The sequence below is a fragment of the Protomyctophum parallelum genome (assembly GCF_964188405.1).
Source record: "Protomyctophum parallelum genome assembly, chromosome: 2".
NCBI classification, from domain to species: Eukaryota; Metazoa; Chordata; class Actinopteri; order Myctophiformes; family Myctophidae; genus Protomyctophum; species Protomyctophum parallelum.
The window spans coordinates 17057822-17084181 of record NC_139699.1 but is presented as its reverse complement, the minus strand read 5'-3'; the positions used below and the strand labels follow the sequence as shown (position 1 = coordinate 17084181).

The 26360-nt window shown below is 42.0% G+C and overlaps 2 protein-coding genes across 8 annotated transcripts in view; both read left to right on the top strand.

The window, feature by feature from the left end:
- mical2a (microtubule associated monooxygenase, calponin and LIM domain containing 2a) overlaps nt 1-21384 on the top strand; it is a 71843-nt gene extending 50459 nt beyond the window's left edge. The window contains exons 18-26 of one of the 6 annotated variants that reach the window (XM_083759929.1): nt 553-849; nt 2364-2495; nt 5473-5562; nt 5660-5818; nt 6040-6117; nt 7280-7408; nt 8264-8441; nt 8684-8763; nt 9552-11818. In XM_083759929.1, the coding sequence (XP_083616055.1) occupies nt 553-849; nt 2364-2495; nt 5473-5562; nt 5660-5818; nt 6040-6117; nt 7280-7408; nt 8264-8441; nt 8684-8763; nt 9552-9995 (1587 nt within the window). In that variant the 3' untranslated portion in view covers nt 9996-11818. Of the gene's footprint in view, nt 1-552; nt 850-2363; nt 2496-5472; nt 5563-5659; nt 5819-6039; nt 6118-7279; nt 7409-8263; nt 8442-8683; nt 8764-9551; nt 11819-16706; nt 16768-17718 lie in introns of those variants that run through there. The other 5 variants (XM_083759930.1, XM_083759931.1, XR_014568956.1 and 2 more) reach the window with 5 other exon arrangements.
- Nucleotides 12431-26360, top strand: part of LOC310855072 (bifunctional glutamate/proline--tRNA ligase-like) — a 59996-nt gene continuing 46066 nt past the window's right edge. For both annotated transcript variants that reach the window (XM_083759942.1, XM_083759941.1), the window contains exons 1-2: nt 12431-12479; nt 24727-24840. In XM_083759942.1, the coding sequence (XP_083616068.1) occupies nt 24780-24840 (61 nt within the window). In that variant the 5' untranslated portion in view covers nt 12431-12479; nt 24727-24779. The remainder of the gene's footprint in view (nt 12480-24726; nt 24841-26360) is intronic.

The window sequence follows — 26360 nt, the reverse complement described above, 5'->3', positions numbered from 1 at the left end:
CCCATTGTCAGATGAATTCATAGTGTCTGTACAGTACAGTACAGTACAGTACAGTACAGTACAGTACAGTACAGTACAGAACATCACAGCTCTATGCCCCGTTGTCAGATGAATTCATATTGTCTGTACTGTACAGTACAGTACAGTACAGTACAGTACAGTACAGTACAGTACAGTACAGAACATCACAGCTCTATGCCCAGTTGTCAGATTAATTCATATTGCCTGTACTGTACAGTACAGAACATCACAGCTCTATGCCCCGTTGTCAGATTAATTCATATTGTCTGTACAGTACAGTACAGTACAGTACAGAACATCACAGCTCTATGCCCCTTTGTCAGATTAATTCATATTGTCTGTACAGTACAGTACAGTACAGTACAGAACATCACAGCTCTATGCCCAGTTGTCAGATTAATTCATATTGCCTGTACTGTACAGTACAGTACAGTACAGAACATCACAGCTCTATGCCCAGTTGTCAGATGAATTCATATTGCCTGCTCAATGGGAAGCTGTTACGGTCCCCCTGTATGTTTACACTTCCAGTCTGCAGCCTGTGTCAGTTCTGCAGCGGAGCACTGCAGAGCACCACCCAAACCTCAACTCCAACCTCAGCTCCACACCCAGCCCCGCGCTCCCCCCAGAGCTCCCCCCAGCCCTAAGCATTCTCTTAGGGAATGCAGGCCTGTTGATCAAACGCCCAACGCTCAGTCGAGGCCTCTCCGGCCTCAGCCCGAGAGCACAGACCCTCCGGGGGGCTCGTCTCCGGCGTGCCACTCAGCGGTCCGGACCATGACAAGAATGCTGCAGCGCCTCAAGGAGGTTGATGAGCAGATCTCAGAGGTGAACACTATCTCTTCTCTTCCAGCTTTTATCTTTTTATCTTCCCCCTCTCTCTGGCTGCCATCTTCCCACATCTATCTGATCTGTTGTGATCTTTATGTATTCTGCATTCCCAAAAATCCCCCAAATCAAGTTGAACCTTTTATATACTTTTCGTATGATTATGATTATGATGATGAAGAATAGCGGAAATAGTTGATCTATAAACTCACAATGTGTCACATGATCGCACATGATCGCATTGTGAGGTTGTAGATCTGCTATTTCTTTTCCCCATTTCTGGATTTTTCTTTAAAACAAATGTTAGTGCAACCTAAAATAGGGAGGCCAGTTTTAAAGTTGTTAAGTGATTGTTGATTATATATCATTTAGTCATGATTATACATTTAAATGTATGTAATGCATACTCAGATGGTGAAGTCAGCCCCAAAGGCCTAACCTCAATGGAGACCATGCCGAGGGGCCGAGGCAGATTAATGGCTGGTCTGAGGAACAGCTTACTGTAGGCATATTGTACTACTATGTTCAATATTCACACAGAGCCGTGTGTCTGTGAATAAGCAACTTTTTATTGGGATCACCCGACGTGTGGACTTTACTACCGTCTCTACTGTCCAGTGGGCAAAGTTATTAAGTACATTCACTCAAGTGCTGTACTTGAGTACAGTTGTAAGGTTTCTTGTGCCTTACTTGAGTATTTCCATAGTTTGATACTTAAAGGTATATTCAGTGATTTCACTCAAAAAAACGTAGGTTTTGTTTTTGGCTAGGTGGCAAAGCCTTTCATCCAATCAGGATAGAGAGCCAAAAATGAAACTTAAGGTTTTTTGACCCCCCCCCCCCCCCCAGGGGTTAACTGGGGACAGGGAGGAACTCCTTATATTATATGGTCAGCACACTCTATAGTAGAGTGATTATCACAAAAAAATAAGTGATATTTGAATTAAGTGAAATCACTCAATACACCTTTACTACTTAGTATATTTAGATTTTCAAATAATAAATACAGGACTTATACTTGTAACAAGAGTATTGATACATTGTGGTGCCATACATTTTAAGCACATCTTCCACCACTGCGTCTCTCTGTGCCAGGTGTGTGTGGTTATCTCAGTCTGCTGAACCTAGTATGAGCAAGTCGTATCAAGTGAGGTGTGAATTATTATAACCTTATTATTATAACCTAGTATGAGCAAGTCGTATCAAGTGAGGTGTGAAATGAATGCAATAAAGCAGTCTCTGCCTTCCACAAGAACACTATTGTTCTCCACACTTGACTGTCAAAGCTGACCTTTCACAGGGGAAAGCCCAACAGTAAGCGCTTTCAACAGCGTTTATTGTTTTCCTTGTTATGTGGTTATTAGTCCCACCTAATTATGTCTCTACTTTCAACGTTCGTGGACTGGTGGGAGAATGTCTTACTGTACTGATGGGGTTAGTCTCTCTCTCTCTCTCTCTCTCTCTCTCTCTCCTGACATCTGATGCCTGTTTTTTGTTTTCCTGTCGTCCTGCAGAGGAAAGCTCAGACAAACCACGCTAGAGATTTTCAGAAAAAGAGTGTAAAGGAGAAAGCGCTTCATCTTAGTGGGTTAGTCTCAGGGGACAACACCTCTCTAGTCTCAGGGGACAACACCTCTCTATCCAAGGTGACTATCAGACGTTTGACCTCTGACCCCCCACCCGCCACCTGCCTTGCTTGCACTGCCTGCCAAAAACTCACCGTGTGTTTAGTTAAGTGGTTCTCAAACGTTTTAATTACAAGGAGTTTTCTATGCATTAGATGCATGACAGTGTACTAATGAAGCCAAGCCAACCTGGCTAATAAGCCAGACTCAAATCAAACTGTCGTGTGGTAGATGCTGTGTATGGATCTTGTTTCCCGGGGGGGGGATTGGCTATTGTTGTTCCAAATACGGGGGGGGGGGGGCGTACAATTGAGCCTCTCCAGACCGTAATCCGCCGGCAGGCAATTTTCTTTTTTGCCAACGGCTGATTCGGTCTGGCTTATTAGCCAGGCTACAGCCAACCTAGCCTGACAGCGTGTCTGTTGTGGGTTGAATACCGATACAGACGACATTTGCTCCCCGTCTCTCTACTGTATAGAGTAGAGCCCAAATAAAGGTCTCTTAAGAGTTAGACACCTGTCCTGCATGGGTCCATTTGTTTCAGAAACTTAGCTCGGGACCCCCTGGAACCCCCTCAAGGACCCCTGGAGGTACATGAACCCTACTTTGAGAACCACTGTTTTAGTTCACTGAGTGAGGCTGATTGCATGTTCATGTCCCCTTCCCAGGCTTCTTATTCAGTAGTAATCCGTACCCATGAATACCTGCTGAATATGACCGGTTATTTCAGGTTTAGGAACAAATACATATTTTAATTCCTTTTTCTCTGGTTGTCTGTTAGCTGACATCATTAAATTAAAATGTCATGGTGCTATGTTACTGTATGTTGGAAATACTCTCTCAAGACGAGACTCGACTTGTTCGCTGCAAACATTTTGAAATGATTTAGCCTAGCTGTCTGTACAGTAATTCAGAAGCTCTGTCTCTGCCAGGCCTACCGTAACCAGGACCCGCAAACTTTGGAAGTCAGTAATAGTTAATTGGAAACTGAACAATCCGACTGATTTGTCTTCATCACATGACTCCAGAGATAATAATGTGCACCGATTTGTGTACGTTTTGGACATCATTTTTAGGAGAGATTTAGTTATAGACCTAAAGGTGAAGCGGCCTGTTATAGCACCACCATGAGGCCAATTTGAAACATTTGGAACAATTCTTCCTTGGCCTACTGGGAGTGTGCAAACATTCACGCTGACACACACACACACACACACACACACACACACACACACACACACACACACGGACACAGACGGACACACACACACCCTCTTGTTTAGGTATTTTTTGTTGCACTGTTGAATGTTTAATGGACCACAATGTAAAAGCCTCTGGCTTTTTGTGTCATCCATTTAGCGTGTACTGCCTGTAACTTCAATATTGGTCAATATTCAATCAATCAGCCTTTGGCTCCATCTGGCCTTGGTCTGCCCGGCCTGGTGGATTGACAGAAATGATGTTTTTGATTGAACTCTTTCTGAACTTTGCAAATTCAAAAAAGGAAGCGGAGTCATCCGATGACCGCTTCCTCTTTACCAACTGGAATGTTGTGGCAGAGATAGGCTGGCTTGAGAGACTATGCCAGAGACAGGGCCTCATAATGCCTGATTTATGCTCCGTCGTACGACTGCTTGTGACTCGTGAGTTTATAGCACGGCTATTTCTGGTCCGACGCTATAGAGAGTATGCACATGCATGATTTTCCCATCAGGACACGCCCCCCCTCATCTAGACTGAGTGGTACAACATTGAGCAGCATGGAGTGTTGGAGTTTGGAAGCGCTCGTTGGAAATCACTCAACCGTCCTGCCGTACCACCTGTTTCTAAATGTCACATAATGCAGGAGGCAGCAAAATGTTATTGAAAACAAGCACTTCCAAACTCTGACAATTAATCAAATGATAAATGATTAAGTAAATGATAAATAATCAAATGCAGGGCATTTCTTGACAGAAAGTAGCTCATAACGTTTCTATGGTCGATTTTCATGAAACACAAACTTTGCCGATAGAGGATAATTCAAGCTTTTCGTACAGCTGCAATGTTGGTGACTTTAACATTGTTTAATGCAATCAGACAGAACTTTTCTGTTTGGATGTATGGGCTGTCGAGGCCAGAAAGTAGTTTTTTGCCACTCAGTGGGCGTTCCCGCATAACTTCCAGGTACGATGATGTCATGTGCATACCCTCTATTCTACAACAAAATATAAATCATCAACAGTAGTGATCACTGTGTGTACTGTGGACTGATTATACAACAATAGAACTCCAGGTGGGTTAAATATTTAATGTCATCGGGGGTCATGTTGTTCAAAGAGCGTTCACAGATTCTGTTGACACAGTTAAGTTTAACAGTGTACGGTCCATCCAGCCACATTGTGGCAGTTAGGAATGGGATGTATGAATATTAGCATTTTTATTATTAGCAATGTTAAAGTCATGTGTGTTCATCTCTAGAAATTGAGGTTAAAGCAACAATCCAGATCTAAATTGAATGTGTAGCAGGCGACACTTGATGTGCCACCATCTTTATTGTTGCCATCAACAATGGACATAAAACTTATGGATTGTAGCTTTAATGAAAAACACATTCTCTTGGTTTAAGATATACAGTACAGGTACTATTTAAAAAAAACAGTCCCTGGCATGATTGTTTATATGAATACTGGACAACTCACCCCGGTGCTTGCCCGTTTTTCCTCCCGGAATTTTCACCAGTGAGGGGGATAACTTTGTAATATGCTATTGGCTGTTTGTATTCTTTTTGGAAAAATATAAAAAGATACTCCTGTGGAAAGGCTATATTATTTTACTTATATTGACCCAAAAACTATTTAGTATTATTTAGTATATGTAAGGTTTTGCCCACTCAAATGGTACCTCGTCAGATAATCCCCACATATCCTACAACAACTTCTGTGAACAGACTTCACTGTAGTAGCTTTTCATAAATTATATTTGTACTTGGGCTGTCTGCTGTCATGAAAGTTTATAGTTAGAGAAATTCAAAGTCCAGCCGTCTGCTGTCCAGCCTCTCCCACCCACCCCTCACTGGGGAACATTCTGGGAGGAAAACAGAAACGGGGTGAGTTGTCTTTATATTTATATTTGATCTCCCCTAATCATCAACCCTCATGATGTCTGTGTACTCGCGGTCACCAACAATGCTCTTCTCTGGGAAGACACTTCTCTCAGAGTCAGATCCCATTCTCTCTCCTCCTGTTTCTGAAACCACTGAGCTTCACCAGCTTCAGCCTTCAGGCTTCAGCCTGGCTTCCATCTCCATTTCACCTCCTCAAACCTTCTCATCAGTCATACCCTCATTCTTTCTACAGCTGCAGGTAAAACTAATAATAGTCCCTTTCTTCTGGCTTTCACCTTTCTTCTATCTCTTCAATATGTACAGTATGTATGCTGTATCCTTCTTGTATTTGAATGTTTTCAAATACAAGAAAACATGATTTTGCAGCTCTGCCTGGCTGTCACGCCCACTTTTAATTAACCCTTAATGTTCTCCTTCTCTCTTTCATCTTTACTTTTATTTCCACCTGGACAATCAAAGACGTGTAAACTACAGGAACTCAACCCACAACTTAATAACATGCAAATGCAGAGCGACTGTACGAGTCATAGCCATGTGGTGAGTGGCCTCTTCTGCACTTTCACATTAAGTGGCAATTATTTGGGCACTTATTCTATGCACAGAGTCACAGAGTCTGCTTCTAAAATGGGAGCTAGGATACATCAAATATTTATGGTTTGTAGATTGCTAAAAATTAAGTGACCATGACACAATAGTGTTTATATTTCAACAGACAGACAGAATTCTGTAAATACAGAAATACTTAAGTAGTCTGTACTGTACTGTAATCACAGCATACAAATAGACAAAACTATATTGCATAGGCCTATTAACTATTAAGTATATTAACTTTGTTATTATGCTCCATTGAATACCCTTTTTTAGTATTTTAGTTGCTGTGGGTATTTTTGTGGTTACAGTACTTACAGTAGCAGCCTCCTCAGCCCCTCCCATTCCAGAAAATCTCAAAGGCCAGATGTTGTAGTTGGAATGTTTTTAATGTGATGGGCAGGAACTTCTCTCCCTTTACTCAGCGGTCAAATAATCAGCGCTCAAAGTAGGAAAATTGCCATTTATTTAGACTAATTGCAGACCAAACTAGAAATGCACTCTGACGAGCTGCCAAACTTGCGCTTCGCACACAAGTTGGCCATGAATGGCCTACTTGTGCGTGAGCAGAGCGCGCAATTAACTTACCTCAACCAAGTTATTGAAACATCTGAGTTATGTCTGTATAAATCCCGTTCGAGATATCCACTACAACGGGTTCTAAATGTTTTAAGTGTCCTATATATAAGTTTGAAACTCAAATTGGTTACGTCGTCCACATATGTATACATATTGTGTATTTAATAAGGTGTAGTTTTGGTGGCTGATGACGTAACTATGTATGCTTACGTAAAAAGGGTGGTTCCTGATTGGCCGAGGGTGTCACCGACATACGCAGGCGAAAACGGTACTTGCGCCGCTCTCCTCACGCAAGAAGTAATTAAGGCCCAACACTTATTATTGCGTTCTTCTTGAGACACAATGTAGTTTGGCATTAAATATTGAGTATCCTTTTCCTTTACTGTTACACCTCTGTTTTCTTACCTAATCTCTGTCTATAATATATACAGTATTCAAGAGGATACCTGTCACCTCTTTCTGTCCTGTTTTTCCTGCTTGCTGTCTTCCTTCACTGTCTCTGTTCTGTCCGTTCTTCTGTGCTGAATGCTAGCGGACAGTTGGGAAGGTGTCTATGGCAGTAAGACCTAACGCAGAAAATGACCACATGTCTAGGGTCCCCCACTGTTCACCCCCAACCTCACCTCCTTTATCGCCCCAAACGTCACCAACATCATCTCCGGTAAGCAGGTCTGTCTCTGAGCAAGGTGATATTCAGGATGTGACAGCCTGAAATGAATGTCATTGTCTGGAGTGTGGAAGAAGCTAGATCACCGGTGGGTTTCCTTCTAGGATCCTAGTAGGAACCTCTGATCACGCTCGCTCATTCATTCATTCATTCATTCAACCCTTTATTTATTCTCGAGAGACATTGAGGTTTCCCTCATTTGCAGTGTCGTTGAGATACAGTACAACACAAGACAACATTTTCAAAGCAATAAACAAAAAAACAACAAAACAGAATAGCAACATTTCCTCATTGTGTGAATACATGTTTAAAAAACAGGTGCAGACACTTGGGGGGGTAAGTCCGCAATCAAAGATTTAAATAAACCGTATATGTAATGGGAGAGCAGATCTTTATTTTAAGCTGTAAGTCATTCCAGCAAATCTGTATATGTTTGATCCATTTGAGGTAGTGATATGTAAGTTATTATCAATTCCCTTGTCCCTGGAGAATACCATGAATTTAGTTTTTCCAGCTATGACCAAATATACTGATGACATCAGGGATATCCATATATGGGCATAATAGGTACATCGACTGACAGATACAGATAACTCCAATGGGCATATCAGTCGGATTGGCGGTGAAATGGCTGTGTATAGTCACAATCTCTAAACGTCTAGTAAATGTATAAATATCATTGAAAAGTACAAACAAGAGCCTGTGTCTAAAATAAATAACTTTGTTTTCCACTTCCTGAAAAGTACAGCCTGACTTTGACGATGGGTCCAGCCAGGATATCATTATTATAATGTCTCGTCTTGTTTCCGACTACATTCTTAGCGTGCGTCTCTTTTTTATCTCTCCCAGGGTGGCGTGCGACGGGACTTCCCCGTGTCCAGTGATAAGTGTCACTCGTGTGACAGGCGCGTGTTCGCAGCGGAGCGCATATGTGCCGAGGGCCTCTATTTCCACAGGAAGTGTTTTCAGTGTCATACATGCGGCACCGCCCTGCGTCAAGGAGCACATGCGTTTGACTCTGAACAGGGTACGTCATTAAATATCAGCTCTTTTATTGTTCTCTAATCTCTGTACGGTTCCCTTTTTTTAATTATAATTATGCATCTATTCTCTCACTGCGTCCTGCCCCCATACAGTATCACATTAAAATCTAGGGTGGTAATTGTTGTCATCTTACAGGTAAACTGTATTAAATCTAGGATGGTAATTGTTGTCATCTTACAGGTAAACTGTATTAAATCTAGGATGGTAATTGTTGTCATCTTACAGGTAAACTGTATTGCAAACCTCATTTTGCTCAACGTGAAAGTGGAACAAACCTACGGCGGAATCATTTCAACTTGCGCTCAGTAAGTTTCTCTGGAGTGTCTTGTCATGCAGATTATTTACTGGTAGTTCATTATTACTTAAAGCCCGGTCCACAGTACACCTTATTACTGGTAGTTCATTACTTAAGGAGAATTCCATGCTAGAAGGCTTTCTTACCTTTCTTTGTAGTTGTTACGTTCCCACCAAAGAGGTCCAGGTGTTTTTTTGTGCAAAAGCTCCTTATTGGCCATTTCCCCTACCATAAGCCATAAATTAATTGAATTGAATTGAATGTGGCTATGGGGTGTTGTGCTAATTTGCTTATTTCCATCGCTCAAATCTTTTCTTTTTTGTATATATCCTCTTTTCATAATGTAAATAATATCCCAAGCGGCACACTTTACTACTTATTTCAATGGAAATAAGCGAATTAGCACAACACCCCATAGCCCCATTAAATTCCCATTCAATGCAATGCAATTCATTGAGGGCTTATGGTAGGGGAAATAGCCAATAAGGAGCTTTTGCACAAAAAAACACCTGGACCTCTTTGGTGGGGACGTAACAACTACAAATAAAGGTAAGAAAGCCTTCTAGCATGGAATTCTCCTTTAAAGCCCGCGGTCCACAGTACACCAAAGATTCGCAATGCAACTCCTTGCAACTTGTAACCAGTTTCACCAGCCTGAATTGGGTCGGTGCAGTTCTTGGCATTCTGGAAGCTAAGGGGTTGCAGTTGCAGCAGTTGCGAATCATCAGTATAGTGAGGGACTGGGCTTTAGATTTACACTGTATATGACCATATATCTTTAACCTCTCCCTCATTCAGAATCACAGTGGAAACAACGTGCTGCAGGATGAATCCGCCACCTCCCCGGGTTCTCCAAACGGTCGAGACACGGTCGGACATATTGCCACCGACGGGCAGCCATCGAACCCGTCGGCAGCAGCAGGTACCCGCCTACGGTGGTTTCTGAAGAAGGGTTTGAGCTGGCCTCTGAGCGTGACTCGCACGGTGTGTGACTCCCCGCGGCGGCTGTCCCGCTGGGTGCGTGGCACGGCCACGGCGCTAAGCCTCCACCTCAGGGACAACGGCCACGACTATGCGTTCCTGTATGAGGTGCTGAGCCTGGGTGTTCCTCTGCTGCTCATGTTGCAAGATATGCTGCTGCAGATGTACGCAGAGGAGGAGGCTGGACCTGTCTCCTTACAGGCCTCCTTACAGCCTCTACTGCTGTGGCTGGAGGAGCATGTGGGCCAGAGGCTAATCTAGACACTCGACAGGGATCCATGTCCACTAATCCCTAACCGTAACGCCTGACGTGTTTTTCAACTGAAACTGAAACGATACACAGTTTAAGTCCTGAGTGTTTATTTATCTCTTTATTTGTCAAGTTTTGACTCTCTCAGAGTTAAATGAACACTGGATTTTTACTGCGTAGATAAAGCATTTTGCTGGCATGTTTTTTTTTGTGTCTTGCCATATAATGGTGGCCACATGCACCTTTTTTTAATGTTTACTTACATAATTATTTTTACGGTGATATTGAATGTGTATGTAGCTCTGAAATGTTTTATATGTCCTTCTGCTAAAGCCAAAGAACAGACACTGTATGTTGTTTTCATTGATGTGGCAATGCAACTGTTTGCAAATCTTTTTCAGGGTTATTGTAGCCGCATACAAACATTCCCGTGGATTTGTTGAAAAGGCTTTACGATGTCACTTATGGTTTTTTGATAATAGCCTATTTAAATCAATTTAACGGCTACATTATAAGATGTAATGAAATAGAAATGAAACAGTAAAAGCCTCTTGAGAGAGAGAAAAAAAAACACTCTCAGACTTAAATTAAATTGGGGTTTTACTGTGCAGGCGTTAGTGAAAACAAAAGCAACATTTTACAAGACCGATGGGCTATAATTGTCAGTGCAATCTGGGCTGTATCAAGACTGCTGAGGTCAACAAATCCATTGCTGTAGAATCTTCTGTTTTAGAGAATGGCTTTGAAAATGGAGTCGGCTTTTAAACTGTTTTAAACTCTGGTTAGGACTGATTTCTTTCATGGTTAAAAGTGATCTATATGTCACTAACTTGAAGCACTTTATCTTTGGGAACATTCTGAGACCATTTCTAATGAATGGACAGGGTCGGCTAAGTGTTGTATTAAATAAGGGCCTATAGTCTTTGAGTCAGGAATGTGACCTGCTGGTTCTGTTTCAGTATCTGTTTTAAATATGTTTACTTGTTTAAAATTGTTTTGAAATAGGCTACTCTGTCCACAGTTAATGTTTACTCCCAACATTATTCCAATACTACACTTTAGTCTTGTTTTATACATTATGTTTTAAGTGTACTAAGTTTTGTACTGTGTTGTGTTGAACAGTAGGAACAAGCAGATCATTGGATTTCTGCTTGTTTTGTTACATGTTGCTCCCACCTACTGTCTGTATAATGTATTATGTATTGTTATACATAATACATACAAAGGTTCGACACAAACTAAACTAAACATGTTGCTGCCACCTACTGTTCACAATCGGCAACATACTGCAAAATACTGAAATGAATACTATGCATGGCTATTACTGACTGGTCAACGAACGCATCTTATGCAGCACGTAATGATTTTAGTCTGAAATAGGCTTTTATTTAAGAAATAACTTTTTGTTTAAATGCTGGATAAAATGCTCTGCATTTGCATCTGAATGTTGTTGTCTTTCTTTTAACATGTGTGATGTTGTGAATGTTTAACATGTGTGATGTTGTGAATGTTTCCCCTGACACATTTTAAGCATGGTGTATAAGTGTGGAACTCAACTGCATATCTCTTGTTCAGTCGAATACTGGACAACTCACCCCGGTGCTTGCCCGTTTTTCCTCCCGGAATTTTCCCCAGTGAGGGGGATAACTGCTATAACTGCTAATTGCAGTTTGTATTCTTTTTGGAAAAAGATTTAAAAAAAGATACTCCTTTGGAAAGGCTTTATCATTTTACTTATATTGACCATATAAACAATTTAGTATAGGCCTAATGTAAGGTTTTGCCCATTCAAATGGTACCTCGTCAGATAATCCCCACATATCCTACAACAACTTCCGTGAACAGACTTCACTTCACTGTAGTAGCTTTTCATAAATTATATTTGTACTTTTATATATTTATATATATATTATTAAAGTTTATAGTTGGAAATATTCAAAGTCCAGCCGTCTGCTGTCCAGCCTCTCCCACCCCTCACTGGGGAAGATTCCGGGAGGAAATCAGAAAAGGGGTGAGTTGTCATACACGTACACATTGGATCTTGCTTTTGAAGCACTTTAGATTTGGAATATCTTTCACCCTAAGAATTTTCCTCAACAAAATGCAATAGTTTTTTCCCCCCACTATGATATTGATATTTTGGGCAAGAAAGAATAATGCTTTTTTTTTAAAAAAAATTCGTTTTTTTAGAGGAGCAAGTCTTCCTGTTTACAGTACTGATCAAACTGTCTAAACTCTAACCTAAGAGACCTAACATGTTTTACAACCCCACACAAACCATGATGCTGTTTTATTTTAAAGATGGTGGGTCTTTTACTGTATCTTGATAGTTATGTGCCTTATATATCTTGTTACCCTCCTTGTTTTAAGTGGCCTGTGTTTTAGATGATTTTCTTTTTTGTCAACTCTTTCCCCTCGTTCACGTGAAGCCTTTTATGAGGATGGTGGTGATGACCCACCTGGATGGATGGATTAAAGGAGGATTGACATTGAAGGTGATCACCTGCATGGTTCATGATGTGGACATTGTTGTGTGGTTACTGTATTAATATTACTCACCATAAAGGTGGTTGCACACCGGCCGCGTTTTTCGGAAAACCGATGGAGAAACGCTGCTAAAAATCCGAATTCGTGCCCGGTGTTTGGAGACCTTTACTGATTCACAGTTACAGTACTATCAAAAAACAAACAAATACGTCTGAACTCTGTTACATGATTGGACAATGTATTAGAATGTAAATAATTAATTTAAACTAGGGATGTATCGGTCACATATCAGTATGGGCCGATATTTGCTGTTCTCGGTCAATATATAGGTATCGGCAAGACGGCAAATAAAACGGACATTAACCGACGGCAGTAGCCGATCTTTATCTGTTGATAAAGGTGGTTGCACACCGGCATCCGATTTGCGCCCGGTGTGTGGAGACCTTTAACATACATTTTGCGTTGGCTATGTTGGTGTGTTGGTTTTCTGCAGCCTACCAAGCTATAGAATAGATTCTGAACATTTATTTCTTGTAGATATTTGTTTCCCTGCCACAGAAGGGGTAAATAAAAAACAACAAAAACTAAATAAACAATCGGTATCAGTATCGGCTAAGGGCCGATTCATACTCCTATTTTACAGCTGTTTCGGCGCTGTAGTGCCGAAATGATTTCGGCTCGTCAGAAATTTTCAGTAGCACCGAAGAGCCGACTTTAGGACGGTACCCCCCCCAACCTCAAATGACGTCACATTGTAGGCTCTACAGAGCCGAACCGACTTTTATTCGTCTCTAAAATAGTAGTATGAATCTGCCCTTAGTTATTTTAAACATCGGCATCGGCCAATAATTTCCATATCGTTGCATCACTAATTTAAACTTATGTGTTTGAAGTGATACTCGGCATGCATTGCTGTTATGTGTTGCACTGATCCTCTGCCAGGTGTTTCTATAAATAGCCTAATTTAAGTGCAATGTGTCACTTGGCAAAAAATAACAGATCTGTTCCATTTGACAAGTGACATCCTTGTGCGATGGAGAACAAATTAAGTTTAACCACACTGAGGGCTGTATTTTGCGTGTCTTAAGTACCAGGTCTTATTACTTAACTTAAGACATGGAGGCGTGATCAATGCCATTTGGCTATTCTGAGTGTCCAAAGAGCATTGACCACGCCTCCAGGTCTTAAGTTTATAGTAATAAGACCTGGTACTTAAGACACGCAAAATACAGCCCAGGATCTCTATTCTGGGGTGAACATTCAGCCAAAATAGGCTACATCTACATGATCTGCAAGCTCACAGCACGTGAGCTGGTAGATCTGCAAATTAGCTACGATTTGTATGGAAGTGGGGGGGGGAAAGGAGAGGGCTCTGGGTAAGCCTATGCCAGTCAACTAAGCATGTGGGGTTTGTTTGTTGATTGAATACTTTATTTTTTAAGTTTGCAAAAAAGAATAGATTAAAAAAAAGACAAACGATAATATACAATTCTATGCAACAACATCATATAAACGAGTAGTAATCAAAAAGAGAGAAAAGACAATTCTGGTGAAAGGCCATTGACTTTTTACAGAGGCCAGTTACAAATTGCAGCCACCAGTAGGCATAAGTATTAGTATGCTTTCAGAGCGGTTTTGAAAGAGAGTAAGGAGTCAAAAAAATGTTCTGACTGTTGCAAGACTGTTCCACATTTTGGTGGCATAACAGTAAAACGAATTTAACCCCTTGTTAGAGCCGAATCTGGGTTGAACCATAACGGGATTTGTGGAGCTCCCTCTGGTGGTGTGATTGTGAACGCCTTTAACATTTTTTAAGTAGTTTGTCTTTGTGCTGGAGAGCTGTGTAGTGTATCTTGTAGACCAGGCCCATTGCAAGTTGCTGTACTCTGTCTGGTAACAAGACTACTCGCCAGTTTCTGTTTTCCTCCCAGAATTTTCCCCAGTGAGGGGTGGGAAAGGCTGGACAGCAGACGGCTGGACTTTGAATTTCTCTAACTATAAACTTTCATGACAGCAGACGGCCTATAACTATAAGTACAAATATAATTTATGAAAAGCTACTACAGTGAAGTCTGTTCACAGAAGTTGTTGTAGGATATGTGGGGATTATCTGACGAGGTACCATTTGAGTGGGCAAAACCTTACATAATTATACTAAATAATACTAAATTGTTTATAGGTTCAATATAAGTCAAATAATATAGCCTTTCCGCAGGAGTATCTTTTTATATTTTTCCAAAAAGAATACAAACAGCCAATAGCATATTACAAAGTTATCCCCCTCACTGGGGAAGATTCCGGGAGGAAAAACGGGCAAGCACCGGGGCGAGTAGTCCAGTATCCCTCTGTCCTGTACCCTGAGAAACGTATCTATCCCACCCTATAGAGCGTCGCAGTCCCTCCCCCTTTCAGAACGACGAGTGGCCCAGGGAATGAATCCCAATGCATTTTGACCATAGGCATTTTTAATTTATTTAAAGACCTTTTAAGTGTCGTACGAAGCCAACTCTTGTCGTGACGAATCATGACAACACACACAATATTTTGGACCAAACAAATAATTACAAAGAAGAAAAACAACAAAAAAAGTGTTATAACCTGTTTTTTTCTACTTTCTAATTATTTGTTTGGCCCGAAAGATTGTGTATGTTGTCATGATTTGTCACGACAAGAGTTGGCTTCGTACGACACTTAAAAGGTCTTTAAATAAAATAAAAATGAAATGCATTGGGATTCATTTCCTGGGCCACTCGTTCTGAAAGGGGGAGGGACTGTGACGCTCTATAGCATAATGAGTAGGGTTAGGGTTCAATGAGTTGTACTGTACCCTGAGATATCTATCCCACCCTGTAGCATAATGAGTAGGGAGAGGTTCAATGAGTTGTACTGTAGGTAGCCTGACCAGTTTGTTTTGGGATGTCTGAAGCCTTGTTTTTAAAGCCTCAGGTTTATGATTACAATAATAGCATTGACTTGACGAGTAGCCAGAAACCAAAACAAAGCAGGTTGTTATTCTTTGCATTTATGCTCCACGTATCTCCTAAATGGGAACATTGTCATGTCTGTATTCTCTGTGATTAACTAATGTCTAATGTGTCAGAAAATCCACCATACAGTAGGAAGTCAAATACCAGTAAGACGCCCTGAGGGCGAGAAGCGACGTTGCGCTGAAACTACAGATCTGGGAATGCCCATATATGGACCCTTTTTTTCCCTCCGGGCCGGGTAGGGCAAAAACATGTGTGCTAATTAGTAAGTGGCCTCATGCCAGCCCAGGTACGGCCTGGCATCAACAGGCGTCAACAGGCCCATCTAGAGTTTGAATGGACGGGTATCAGTCAACAGGCCCGTCTAGAGTTTGAATGGACAGGTATCAGTCAACAGGCCCGTCTAGAGTTTAAATGGACAGGTATCAGTCAACAGGCCCGTCTAGAGTTTGAATGGACGGGTATCAGTCAACAGGCCCGTCTAGAGTTTGAATGGACAGGTATCAGTCAACAGGCCCGTCTAGTCTAGAGTTTAAATGGACAGGTATCAGTCAACAGGCCCGTCTAGAGTTTGAATGGACAGGTATCAGTCAACAGGCCCGTCTAGAGTTTGAATGGACAGGTATCAGTCAACAGGCCCGTCTAGAGTTTGAATGGACAGGTATCAGTCAACAGGCCCGTCTAGAGTTTGAATGGACAGGTATCAGTCAACAGGCCCGTCTAGAGTTTGAATGGACAGGTATCAGTCAAAAGGGAGACATCGAAGAGAAAGGATGGATGGGGTAGGATCAACATCATGCAATGTCAGAACAGGTCAGCTCCATATATGGACATCTAAGGTTTTGAGGTTCAGATGTAGAGTTGCTGAACAGCTCCATCTATGCAGATCTAGGTGATGATCCAGTCTTTTTTTGTATGGCTATCCAGGGTTTGATAAGGTCATTGTTGTGATCTTCATATATGGAAACAGCCATATGTTCACGTGTCACGAGGTGTGACGGACTGATGGCCATATATGGTGGCATGGCGTGTCACGAGGCGTGACGGACTGACAACCATATATGGAGGCGTGACGGACGGACTGACTGACAGGTTTTGCAGGTTTTCATAGTAATCTGCGACCCATAGGTCGCAATTAATCTTTAAATCTATCAGTGAATCAGTGAGTATCAGAATAGGTTGACTCAACTTGACTGGCAGCTAATCGGTACATTTTAGTTTTCCAACTAAAGACCTATTCATACTCAGTTTTAGGTGATCAGGTGACCACCAGAAACTACAACACTACAAACTACAACACGCTGTGGAGGTAAGCGACTCAAAAAATAAAATAAAACCTGCACGCACACATACATACTAAAAAGATTACTTAAAAAACGTGACTTAAAAAACATATCTAAAAAAAACACTTAAAAAAGGAGAACTTAAAAAAGTACGTTATTTATTAAAATTGTTGTAAGTCATCCATGCGGACACAGACGGGGCACGGTGGCACAGTTGGTAGTGCTGTCGCCTCACAGCTAGAAGGTCCTGGGTTCGATTCCCGCTCGGGGCGCTGTGGGTGCTGGCGGCGTGTTTCCTCCTCCGCGTCATCAGTGTCCATACCCGAAGGCGGGGTTGGCGAAAGGGCCCTTCTGTGTGGAGTTTGCATGTTCTCCCCGTGTCCCCTAGGGTAGGTACCCTCACAAAAACATGCAGTAATCCTGGTCTCTAAACTGCCTCCCCCTGGCCAGCTGGGACGCCTGATGGAGGGGAAAGGAACTGGTTGGAATAACGTGCTCCTTCCACGCGCTACGTCCAACCAGGGAAACTCCCCCCTGTCAGGTGTAAAGGAGCAACTTGGACACTCAAGCATGAAGGAAGCATGAGTTAAGTCCGTTGCTCTCCCTAGGTTGGCGGAGGGTGTGTAGAGCCCAGGATCACATCACAGGATGATTGACACAGGGGTGAAAAATGGGTTACAAAATCGTGGGACAAAAAAATATATAAATCCATGCGGACACAGATATTCAGGGAAAAGCATGTTCACAGGACATTTCTTGCAGCGGTTCAGTAGCCTTCACAGTAAAATCCTCAGTGGGTCATTTTGCACCCTGAGGGTTAAAATAAAACTGAGATTTTTACTGTGTAACTGTTATCTCCTAATAATCTGATATGAATCAACTTTGGTTGAAAATGAATTATTTGTACAAAGCACTTGTTACCATTCTATCAGTTTTCAGCCTTGTTTCTTTGCATTTTTTCATTCTCTCTTCTTTAGCCAGAAGCTACCAGAAGACAAATATCTCTTGGCCAAACAAAGACAGAGAATTGTTATCCCTAACACTATTGAGGATTATTTGAATATTGCTGTATAAAGTTGTTCATATCCGACTTTGTGTGTCGTGGGTTATATTCTATTGCTGTTTTGGTTTATGTAATCTAAAACAAACGATAAACAATTATGTGAGCGATGTTATCATTGTTAAGTTATACTTCTGTTTAATTATTCAACTCATCTTCAGTCAATAAAGCCTCTTTTATATAACTGAACCGATTATATGACAAAGGTCGCCGGCTCCATTCACTGCCATGTATTCATTGAACTTCCGGTGTGAGTTTTGGCTCCCATGAAAGTGTCATGGCGCAGCCCAGTCACGAGACCAATTCCTTTCCTTCTCAAAGCTTTCTTGGTTTTTAGAGAGCTGGTGGATGGAAATGAAGCTCCACCCCAGCGGCAAGCTTTTCCTGGAATCTGGGCAGACAGCGGCTTTTGGCCGTGCATGGAATCCTAGGTCTGCTTACACCCTTACTGAGACAACATGAAGTCCAGGAAGGAATATAGGTCTGCTTACACCCTTACTGAGACAACATGTAGTCCAGGAAGGAATATAGGTCTGCTTACACCCTTACTGAGACAACATGTAGTCCAGGAAGGAATATAGGTCTGCTTACACCCTTACTGAGACAACATGTAGTCCAGGAAGGAATATAGGTCTGCTTACACCCTTACTGAGACAACATGTAGTCCAGGAAGGAATCCTAGGTCTGCTTACACCCTTACTGTCCAGGAAGGAAGGGAGACCACCATGTCCATGACATCACTGGCACTTTGAAATACTAAAATATCTAAAAAACACATATTACACACATAAAAAAACCCAGGAAAGTGTTTCTTGTCTCCCAAACATCATTAAAATAAGATCTGGTTGAAAAAGTGGCCCTTTAATAGGCAGAAACTCGAGCTATTTTTAAATTAAAAATTTTCTAAATTTTTGAATAGCCAATTAGTATAAAATAATGATTTTAAGTTTAAAAAAATGTAAAAATGTTAGGGGCACGGTGGCACAGTTGGTAGTGCTGTCGCCTCACAGCTAGAAGGTCCTGGGTTCGATTCCCGCTGGGGACGCTGTGGGCACTGGCGGCGTGTTCCCTCCTCCACGTCATCAGTGCCCATACCCGAGGCGGGGGTAGGGCCCTTCTGTGTGGAGTTTGCATGTTCTCCCCGTGTCCCCTAGGCCTAGGGTAGATACCCTTACAAAAACATGCCGTAATCCTGGTCTCTAAAACTACCTCCCCCTGGCCAGCCGGGGTGCCTGATGGAGGGGTAAGGAACTGGTCGGAATAACGTGGCCCTTCCACGCGCTACGTCCGGCCGGGGAAATTCCCCTCTGTCAGATGAAAAGAAGCAGCTTGGACTCCTCATGCATAGAAGGAGGCATGAGGTCAGTCCGCTGCCCCCCAGGTTGGCAGAGGAAGTGTAGCGCCCAGGATTACATTAGATAATTGGCACTGCGTGAAAAGAAAAACTGGGTTACAAAGTCGTGGGATAAAAATTAAAAAAAAAACATTTGTACATTTGCCTTGGCTTAAGGGATGTGGTTAACCCTTCTTTTTTTCACACACTGTGTAATACAGTAGGTGGACAGTAGGTGTCAGACCAGAGCTCTTTACTCTATACTACTCTATTCCTATAGCTGGCATAGCAAATTGTAATTTGCACTGTTCATTCCACTACATGTGTTGTACATGTTGTAATACATGCAAACACGTATGTACTACTCCACTACATCTCATAGGCAAATATTGTACTTTTATACAATTATTTTAAAACTTTAGTTTATACTAGTTACTTTGTAGATTTTCGATCACATCACAAACGCACACATTAACTTTAGCCATATAGCTACACAAGCTTGTGAGCTTGTATATCTGCTATTTTCAAAAAGATTTATATATATTTGAAAAATTGAAATTATACATTATGCATAAAGTGTTATTTCTACTTTTGTTACTTTTGTACTTTTACTCAGGTAAATGTTGCATTACGAACTTTTACTTGTAATTACCAAAGTAGTACTTTTAGTACTTTTTCCAGGGGTATTTGTTTTTTCTCTTTAAAACATTTCTGGGGTCTACTCAGGTTTTTGAGTGAACCCCATACAGTTGCTTGAGTTCATTCTTAAGGTGCTAAATGAAAAAAATATTACATGTCTGTCTTGCAAGGCAGTTCGTATTCCCCCACCCCCCACTAAACAAAGAGTTCATTTGTTCAGTGCTCAGTGTATTCTCTGTTTAGGGCCAAATAGCATTCTAGTTTACTCTGCTTTAGTGTTGCTTTTTTCCAATGTGTGAATAGCTTTCCCATCTTATTTGTTTTAGTCCATTGGATTTTCTATCTGGTGGCTCTTGCCTCTGGGTCACTTTCTTTTAGGGGGTTGTAAAATGTATAATCCTGCCCTGCATACATTATTTGGTGTCTTCCGCTGGACCCGGAGAATGGATTTGCAGAATTCTGTGTGTAGGGTTTCCGTTTGGTGTTTATCCCATTTTTCAAGGTCTTGGTTTGCTAATGGCCCCCAGATCTCACAACCATAAGTCTGCTCGTCGTGATTCAGGTGAACTATAGATACCATTATTTACAATCAACTCTCAATTCTTATACCAATCGCTCAACTCCAAACAAAGCAGACCTAGTGAAAAAACAAAACAAACCCAAAAAAGCAACCAGTTTCACTCACGACTTGAGCCATCAGCTCTTTTCAAAAAGAGAATGGTGAAAGAAAGCCCAAATCAGCAACCAAGCCTCAGAAACAAGCCCAATATGGCAACACGCAACCATGACTATTTAAGCTATTTTACAGGGGGAAACTAGCACAAATTCGCTTATAATAAGCTGAACAGGCAACACTACTGCAAACCAGCACTACAGGCTACTTTGCATAGGCAAAAATAATGTTTCATTGGCCGACTGGTTTGTGCTGATTAAAAATGCTAAGTCTGTTGCATTCTGACAGTTTTGAACTAGTCTGAACAAAACTGTTCGGTGTGGGAAATTGGTTCTCTCCCCCCAGTGTCTAGCCAAACAGGTTATGTTAATTGTATACAGTCGTCAGTGGGCTTACTACAGAGGCTACAGAGAGAGAGAGAGAGAGAGTGGGGGAGGGGGGGTTCCACCCTCAGTATTCCATTGCTCAACCCCAAAGCAGTTTTCCAAATGAATTTGTCATGGAACAATAATCAAACGAGACAAAACAAAAAAAGGAATAATAATAATAATAATAATAATAATAATAAGGATAAGGATTGTAGGAGCCGATCTACAATAGGCCATCACATCATGTATGTGCCATCATGCCATGTCTAACATTCCTGTTAGTGTGCTTTGTCACCCCCTACAGACATGGCAGAGAGGACATAAATTACCTGGCCATCAGAGGGCCAGGTGTTGTTGATTGGATGTTCACAGTTTTTTACGTCTGGTTTTTGTTCTACACCTCCTTCTATTCTCAGTTACAGTTATATGCTAAAAGTATCTTTATTTTTGTTTTCAGCTTGGATCAAATAAACCTTTTGAGTTCAACTTTAACTCTTCGCCTGGACTTTCCTCATTTCCCTTTTTTTTGGTCAAGTTTGCTGCACAAAGCCAGTCAGTTAGAAAAAGGTACTCTCAGTCATGTCTACGTCACACGTAGGCCCGCTAACTTATATAAGTGCTGACCCACACAGTAGGAATGCATTCCTTCAAGTCGTTCATTGAATGTATTCAGGACTGCATTATTTTACAGGGAGAAACCTATAAACTACTGTGTGAAATGCTTTGTTGGACGGTGCACCTAAAAGGGCTTCCAGAGTATGATGCTGCTGTAGCCGTGGACCACAAAGTGTACTGCTTTAGAGGAGACTTTATGGAGTACCAGCGTCGGATTGAAGTGCATGTCTTCAACACAGAGTCTTTATGCTGGACCAAGTTGCCCCCAGAGACACCCGGAAGAGGACAGCGCTCCTTTGAGGTTCGCCATATGCGCATCCTCACAGCTGTGCTGATCGACCCTTGCATCTACATCTGGGTTACTGACACACACAACTACAGCAATGTGCTTTATGCATTTGACGTCGACGACCATAGAATGATCACACAGAAGGTTTCTGGGACTGTTCCAGAGGGGAGGAGCGGCCACTCAGACTGTGTTGTTGGGAAGGTCATGTTTTTCTATGGAGATTGTACTAATAACATCTACAAGCTGGACACCACCACAATGATCTGTACTTTAATTAACACCAGAGGAATATCTCCACCTTCTACACAGAATGTCACTCTGTCACCATCATTGGGACAAAGATGTTTGTATTGGGGGGCTGGGGGTCTGACACTGACCTCCACAACATCAGAGTGTTTGACACAGAGACCAACCACTGGCTGGACACTCCTTCTGCAGAATCTGCACTGCCTCTTCAAGAAGGACGCTACATCATTCAGCCTTTTCCTACAATGGAGAGCTGTACATATTTGGTGGCAGGAACAATGAGGACTTTAACCAGCACTTAAATCATCTGTGGAAATTCAGTCCAGTGACTTTCACCTGGAAGAATGTTGAGTCCAAAGGGAATTATCCATGTTTATACGCTTCTTACGGATTAGGCGAATTACGGCGTAACATGACATTCTGTTGCATGGTGGGAGATCGTATCATCTTCTTTGGAGGACGTACACTATGGAACGATGTCTTTGATGATCTGTATGTCTTAGACTTGAGTCCTACTCTGAAGACCTTATGCAAGCTGGCATTTATTCAGTATGGTCTGAAACAGTCTGAACTCCCACACAACATCAGGTGGGAACTGGCAGCCATGCCAACCAACAGCCAATAAACAGTTCCTGTTTACACTGAGCATGTGCAAACCTCCCGCAGGAGACCGGGCCACATCTCCGTGCTCTATCCTCTTTATTTGTCCTAGGCAGCAAGCAGGAGAAGTGCAAACTTCCAGTTTGAATAGCCGGTATGAAGATAATAATAATAATAATACATTTTATTTATAGCGCACTTTACATTTGAAACAAATCTCAAAGTGCTACAGGCAGAAAAAAAAATGTAAAGGAGAAAAAAAGAATAAGAATTAAACAGTTAAAAAGAATAAAACAGTTAAAACAGCACACAGGGCAGCTTAAAAGTCTGACTGGGCAAATGCCTTACTTAAGAGGAAGGGGGGGGGGGGGTTGCTGTGGATGCATTGATGGGTGAGGAGGCAGACCTTGTATTCAATCCTGGAGGAGACGGGAAGCCAGTGAAGGGAGTGGAGTATGGGTGTGATGTGTTCGTATTTTCGCACTCTCACCAGGATCCTAGCAGCACAAGATGGAATGAGTGCATGTGTGATTGGATGAAGTGAATCATGTGAATGAGAACGTGATGCTGTGATTGGATGAAGTGAATCATGTGAATGAGTGTGTGATTGGATGAAGTGAATCATGTGAATGAGTGTGTGATTGGATGAAGTGAATCATGTGAATGAGTGTGTGATTGGATGAAGTGAATCATGTGAATGAGAACGTGATGCTGAGGCGACCCAATGAACGGCCGGCAGCAACTGCTCTGAGTTTCCTGACTGAACTCAAGAAAGCTTAGAGAAGGAAAAGACACCACCGTCATGGTGTCACGTGACTGGACGCCAGGGCTGCGCCATGACACCCCACCACGCCCCCATGTGCAAGAACTCGCAGCGGAAGTTCGATGAATACATTGGAGTGGATGGGAGCCCGCTGGACATCTTGTAAACAAACATTATTTATGAACGATAGCGACCTTTGTCATATAATCGGTCCAGGAATATAATAGAAGACATATCACAGATTGTTTTCCGACTGGGTGTTTTTCGACTTGCTAACTGTTTCATTTTATTCAGGAATTTAAAGAGCACAGAGTACGTTTCTGGGCTGCATGGGCTTAGCCTGACTCCGCCAGCTGGTGGCAGTATTGGGTTCACAATCCTTTGTCATTATAATCGGTCCAGGAATATACAAGAAGACATATGACAGGTTGTTTTCGCCGAGTGGTTCCGTTCGGAGGATGGTGGTGGTGGTGATCGCCTCCTCCTCCTCCGTGAACGAGTCTCCAGCCAAGAGTCTGGTAGACATAGACTTGGCTTCGTTGCGGGTGAGGCTATAGGACCCGCCTTTTAACAGTTTGCAGAATTACAGTACATTTCAAACACAAACTCAACAAAGACTGTCAACTGTGAGTGGACGACCCAATTAAGCATTACACTTGTTTACAACAGGATCCACATTGTTCAATTCATCAAAACATTTAGAGACATACAAATAGACACTTCAATTGTTCTGTAAAGCACTTTGAGCTGCATTTCATGTCATGAAAGGTGCTATACAAATAAAGTTTTATTATTATTAATAGGCAACTTTTACTTTTAGTGAAAAAAAGTATTTCATCAAACACCACTGACTTGTAATATTGCAAAATCCTTTATTCTCAACATTTTTTAAGCGTTATTTAGTTTGTAATGTTGATGAATTAAAAACAATATAGGCATATGGGATTTTGAAGGCAGGATTGTGAACCCAATACTGCCACCAGCTGGCGGAGTCAGGCTAAGCCCATGCAGCCCAGAAACGTACTCTGTGCTCTTTAAATTCCTGAATAAAATGAAACAGTTAGCAAGTCGAAAAACACCCAGTCGGAAAACAATCTGTGATATGTCTTCTATTATATTCCTGGACCGATTATATGACAAAGGTCGCTATCGTTCATAAATAATGTTTGTTTACAAGATGTCCAGCGGGCTCCCATCCACTCCAATGTATTCATCGAACTTCCGCTGCGAGTTCTTGCACATGGGGGCGTGGTGGGGTGTCATGGCGCAGCCCTGGCGTCCAGTCACGTGACACCATGACGGTGGTGTCTTTTCCTTCTCTAAGCTTTCTTGCATCAAACCCGGACGTGAACCGGAAGTTGTCGAACGTCATCGTGAATAACGCTGTTTTGTCGTCTAGATTTCATGAGGGGATCTTTCGTCTTGAGATTGGAGCCTGAGTGATCTACAAACATGCAGGGCTCAAAAGTACGTCTCTTCAATCTCATCATAAACGGCGAAGAACCGCCCCTGGGTGAGTTAAATGTTTTTCCATCAAGAAATTTAAAACAAGTTTTGCACTCTCCATGATGACAGGCAACTGCAGTCACCAGGGCTAATGCTAACCACGCACGTGGTACATCGCAGCGTTACACCCTTGTTTTCAGTTGCCTATGTTGGTTGTTTGTAGTTTATTTTGCTAAATTTCACACACTATTCTGTTCGGCGTCTCATTGGCGCAAACATTAGTTACTCACCATATAGGTTAAAAAAACGCCTAACCTGAAAGATGGAGTTCCCCTTCACTCCTTTGCCATTTTCTACCTGTTGCTTGTTTTTACATCATACTTGCACAGATTGTCTACAGGTAGTGTCCCTACAACCCACAGCAATCAGAATGCAAATATTTGGTTCTATGTTGAATCAGCAGCCTTTTATATAGGACTTTCTATAGGCGGAATTTACATTTCTGAGGAATGTTCCCTTGTAATCCTGATTCCTAGTGATACTCTTCTATAAGGGGCAGTATAGGCAGGGCTGCACACAACTTTTTTTGGTCTAGTACTCAGAGGAGCACCTGGAGGAGTTACTTGGTGCTCCTAAAATGCGGATGGATAAAAGAGGGATGCATGAATAACTTATAGCAAAACGATATTTATTGGATAAGTGGGGACTGGGGAGTCAATGGCGAGTATTGCAACTCTAGATTCATCCCATTATACAAATAAATCTAGAGTTGCAAATTGCAGCTATAGGTCCATGTGTATTCCAGCCCTATATGCATATTTTAATACAAACTTCTTAATACTATGAGGATAATATGAGCATCAAAGCAATATTTAGATACTTTTCTTTATTTAAATTGCAGATCAGCTATTGCCTATTTGTTTAACATACGACACGTCGTACGGCGAAGCATACGTCAGGCTTCCCTCTTGTTTTTAGCCGAGGCGATGTCCACAGTCAACACAGAGTCAAGACAGTCAGACACACATGGCTCCTCTGTGCAAAATAAACAGTGTACACTACCCGACTTTACGATAATAAGGGACAGTATGTCGGGACACGCTGTTATCATGTTGATAAGCTTCATATTGTGCAGCAGTGCCAGTCCGTGAGAGACGGCATCGCACACGAGCAAGTTGCATCGCATAGCAGCTTGGAATCCTCCCCATAGAGTGGATCCTCCCTCGTTTGACTAAGGACGCGCTGTGATTAGCCACAATGGCCAGTGCACTTGTGCAAGACGTGCTGTGTAGCCAGTAGTAGCTACTTTGAGTGGCAGTCAGTGGAAAATGCTCTCGCCACGGAATGTGCTAGTATTCTGGCCATGATAATAATTCTGTGCGGCCCCAGCTGTTGGTACGCAGAAGCGCTTCCCGGCGCTTGATTGACAGCGCATTATGAATTTTGACGGTGCATGCGCACTGGCGCACCACTTATGTGCAGCCCTGATTAAACATAAAACTCATCAAAATTTCAGAATAGCTTTATGTAGGGTCCCGAAAGGGGCTACTCTACTGCAATGATAAGGATTGCAGTCAAAGTAGAAAG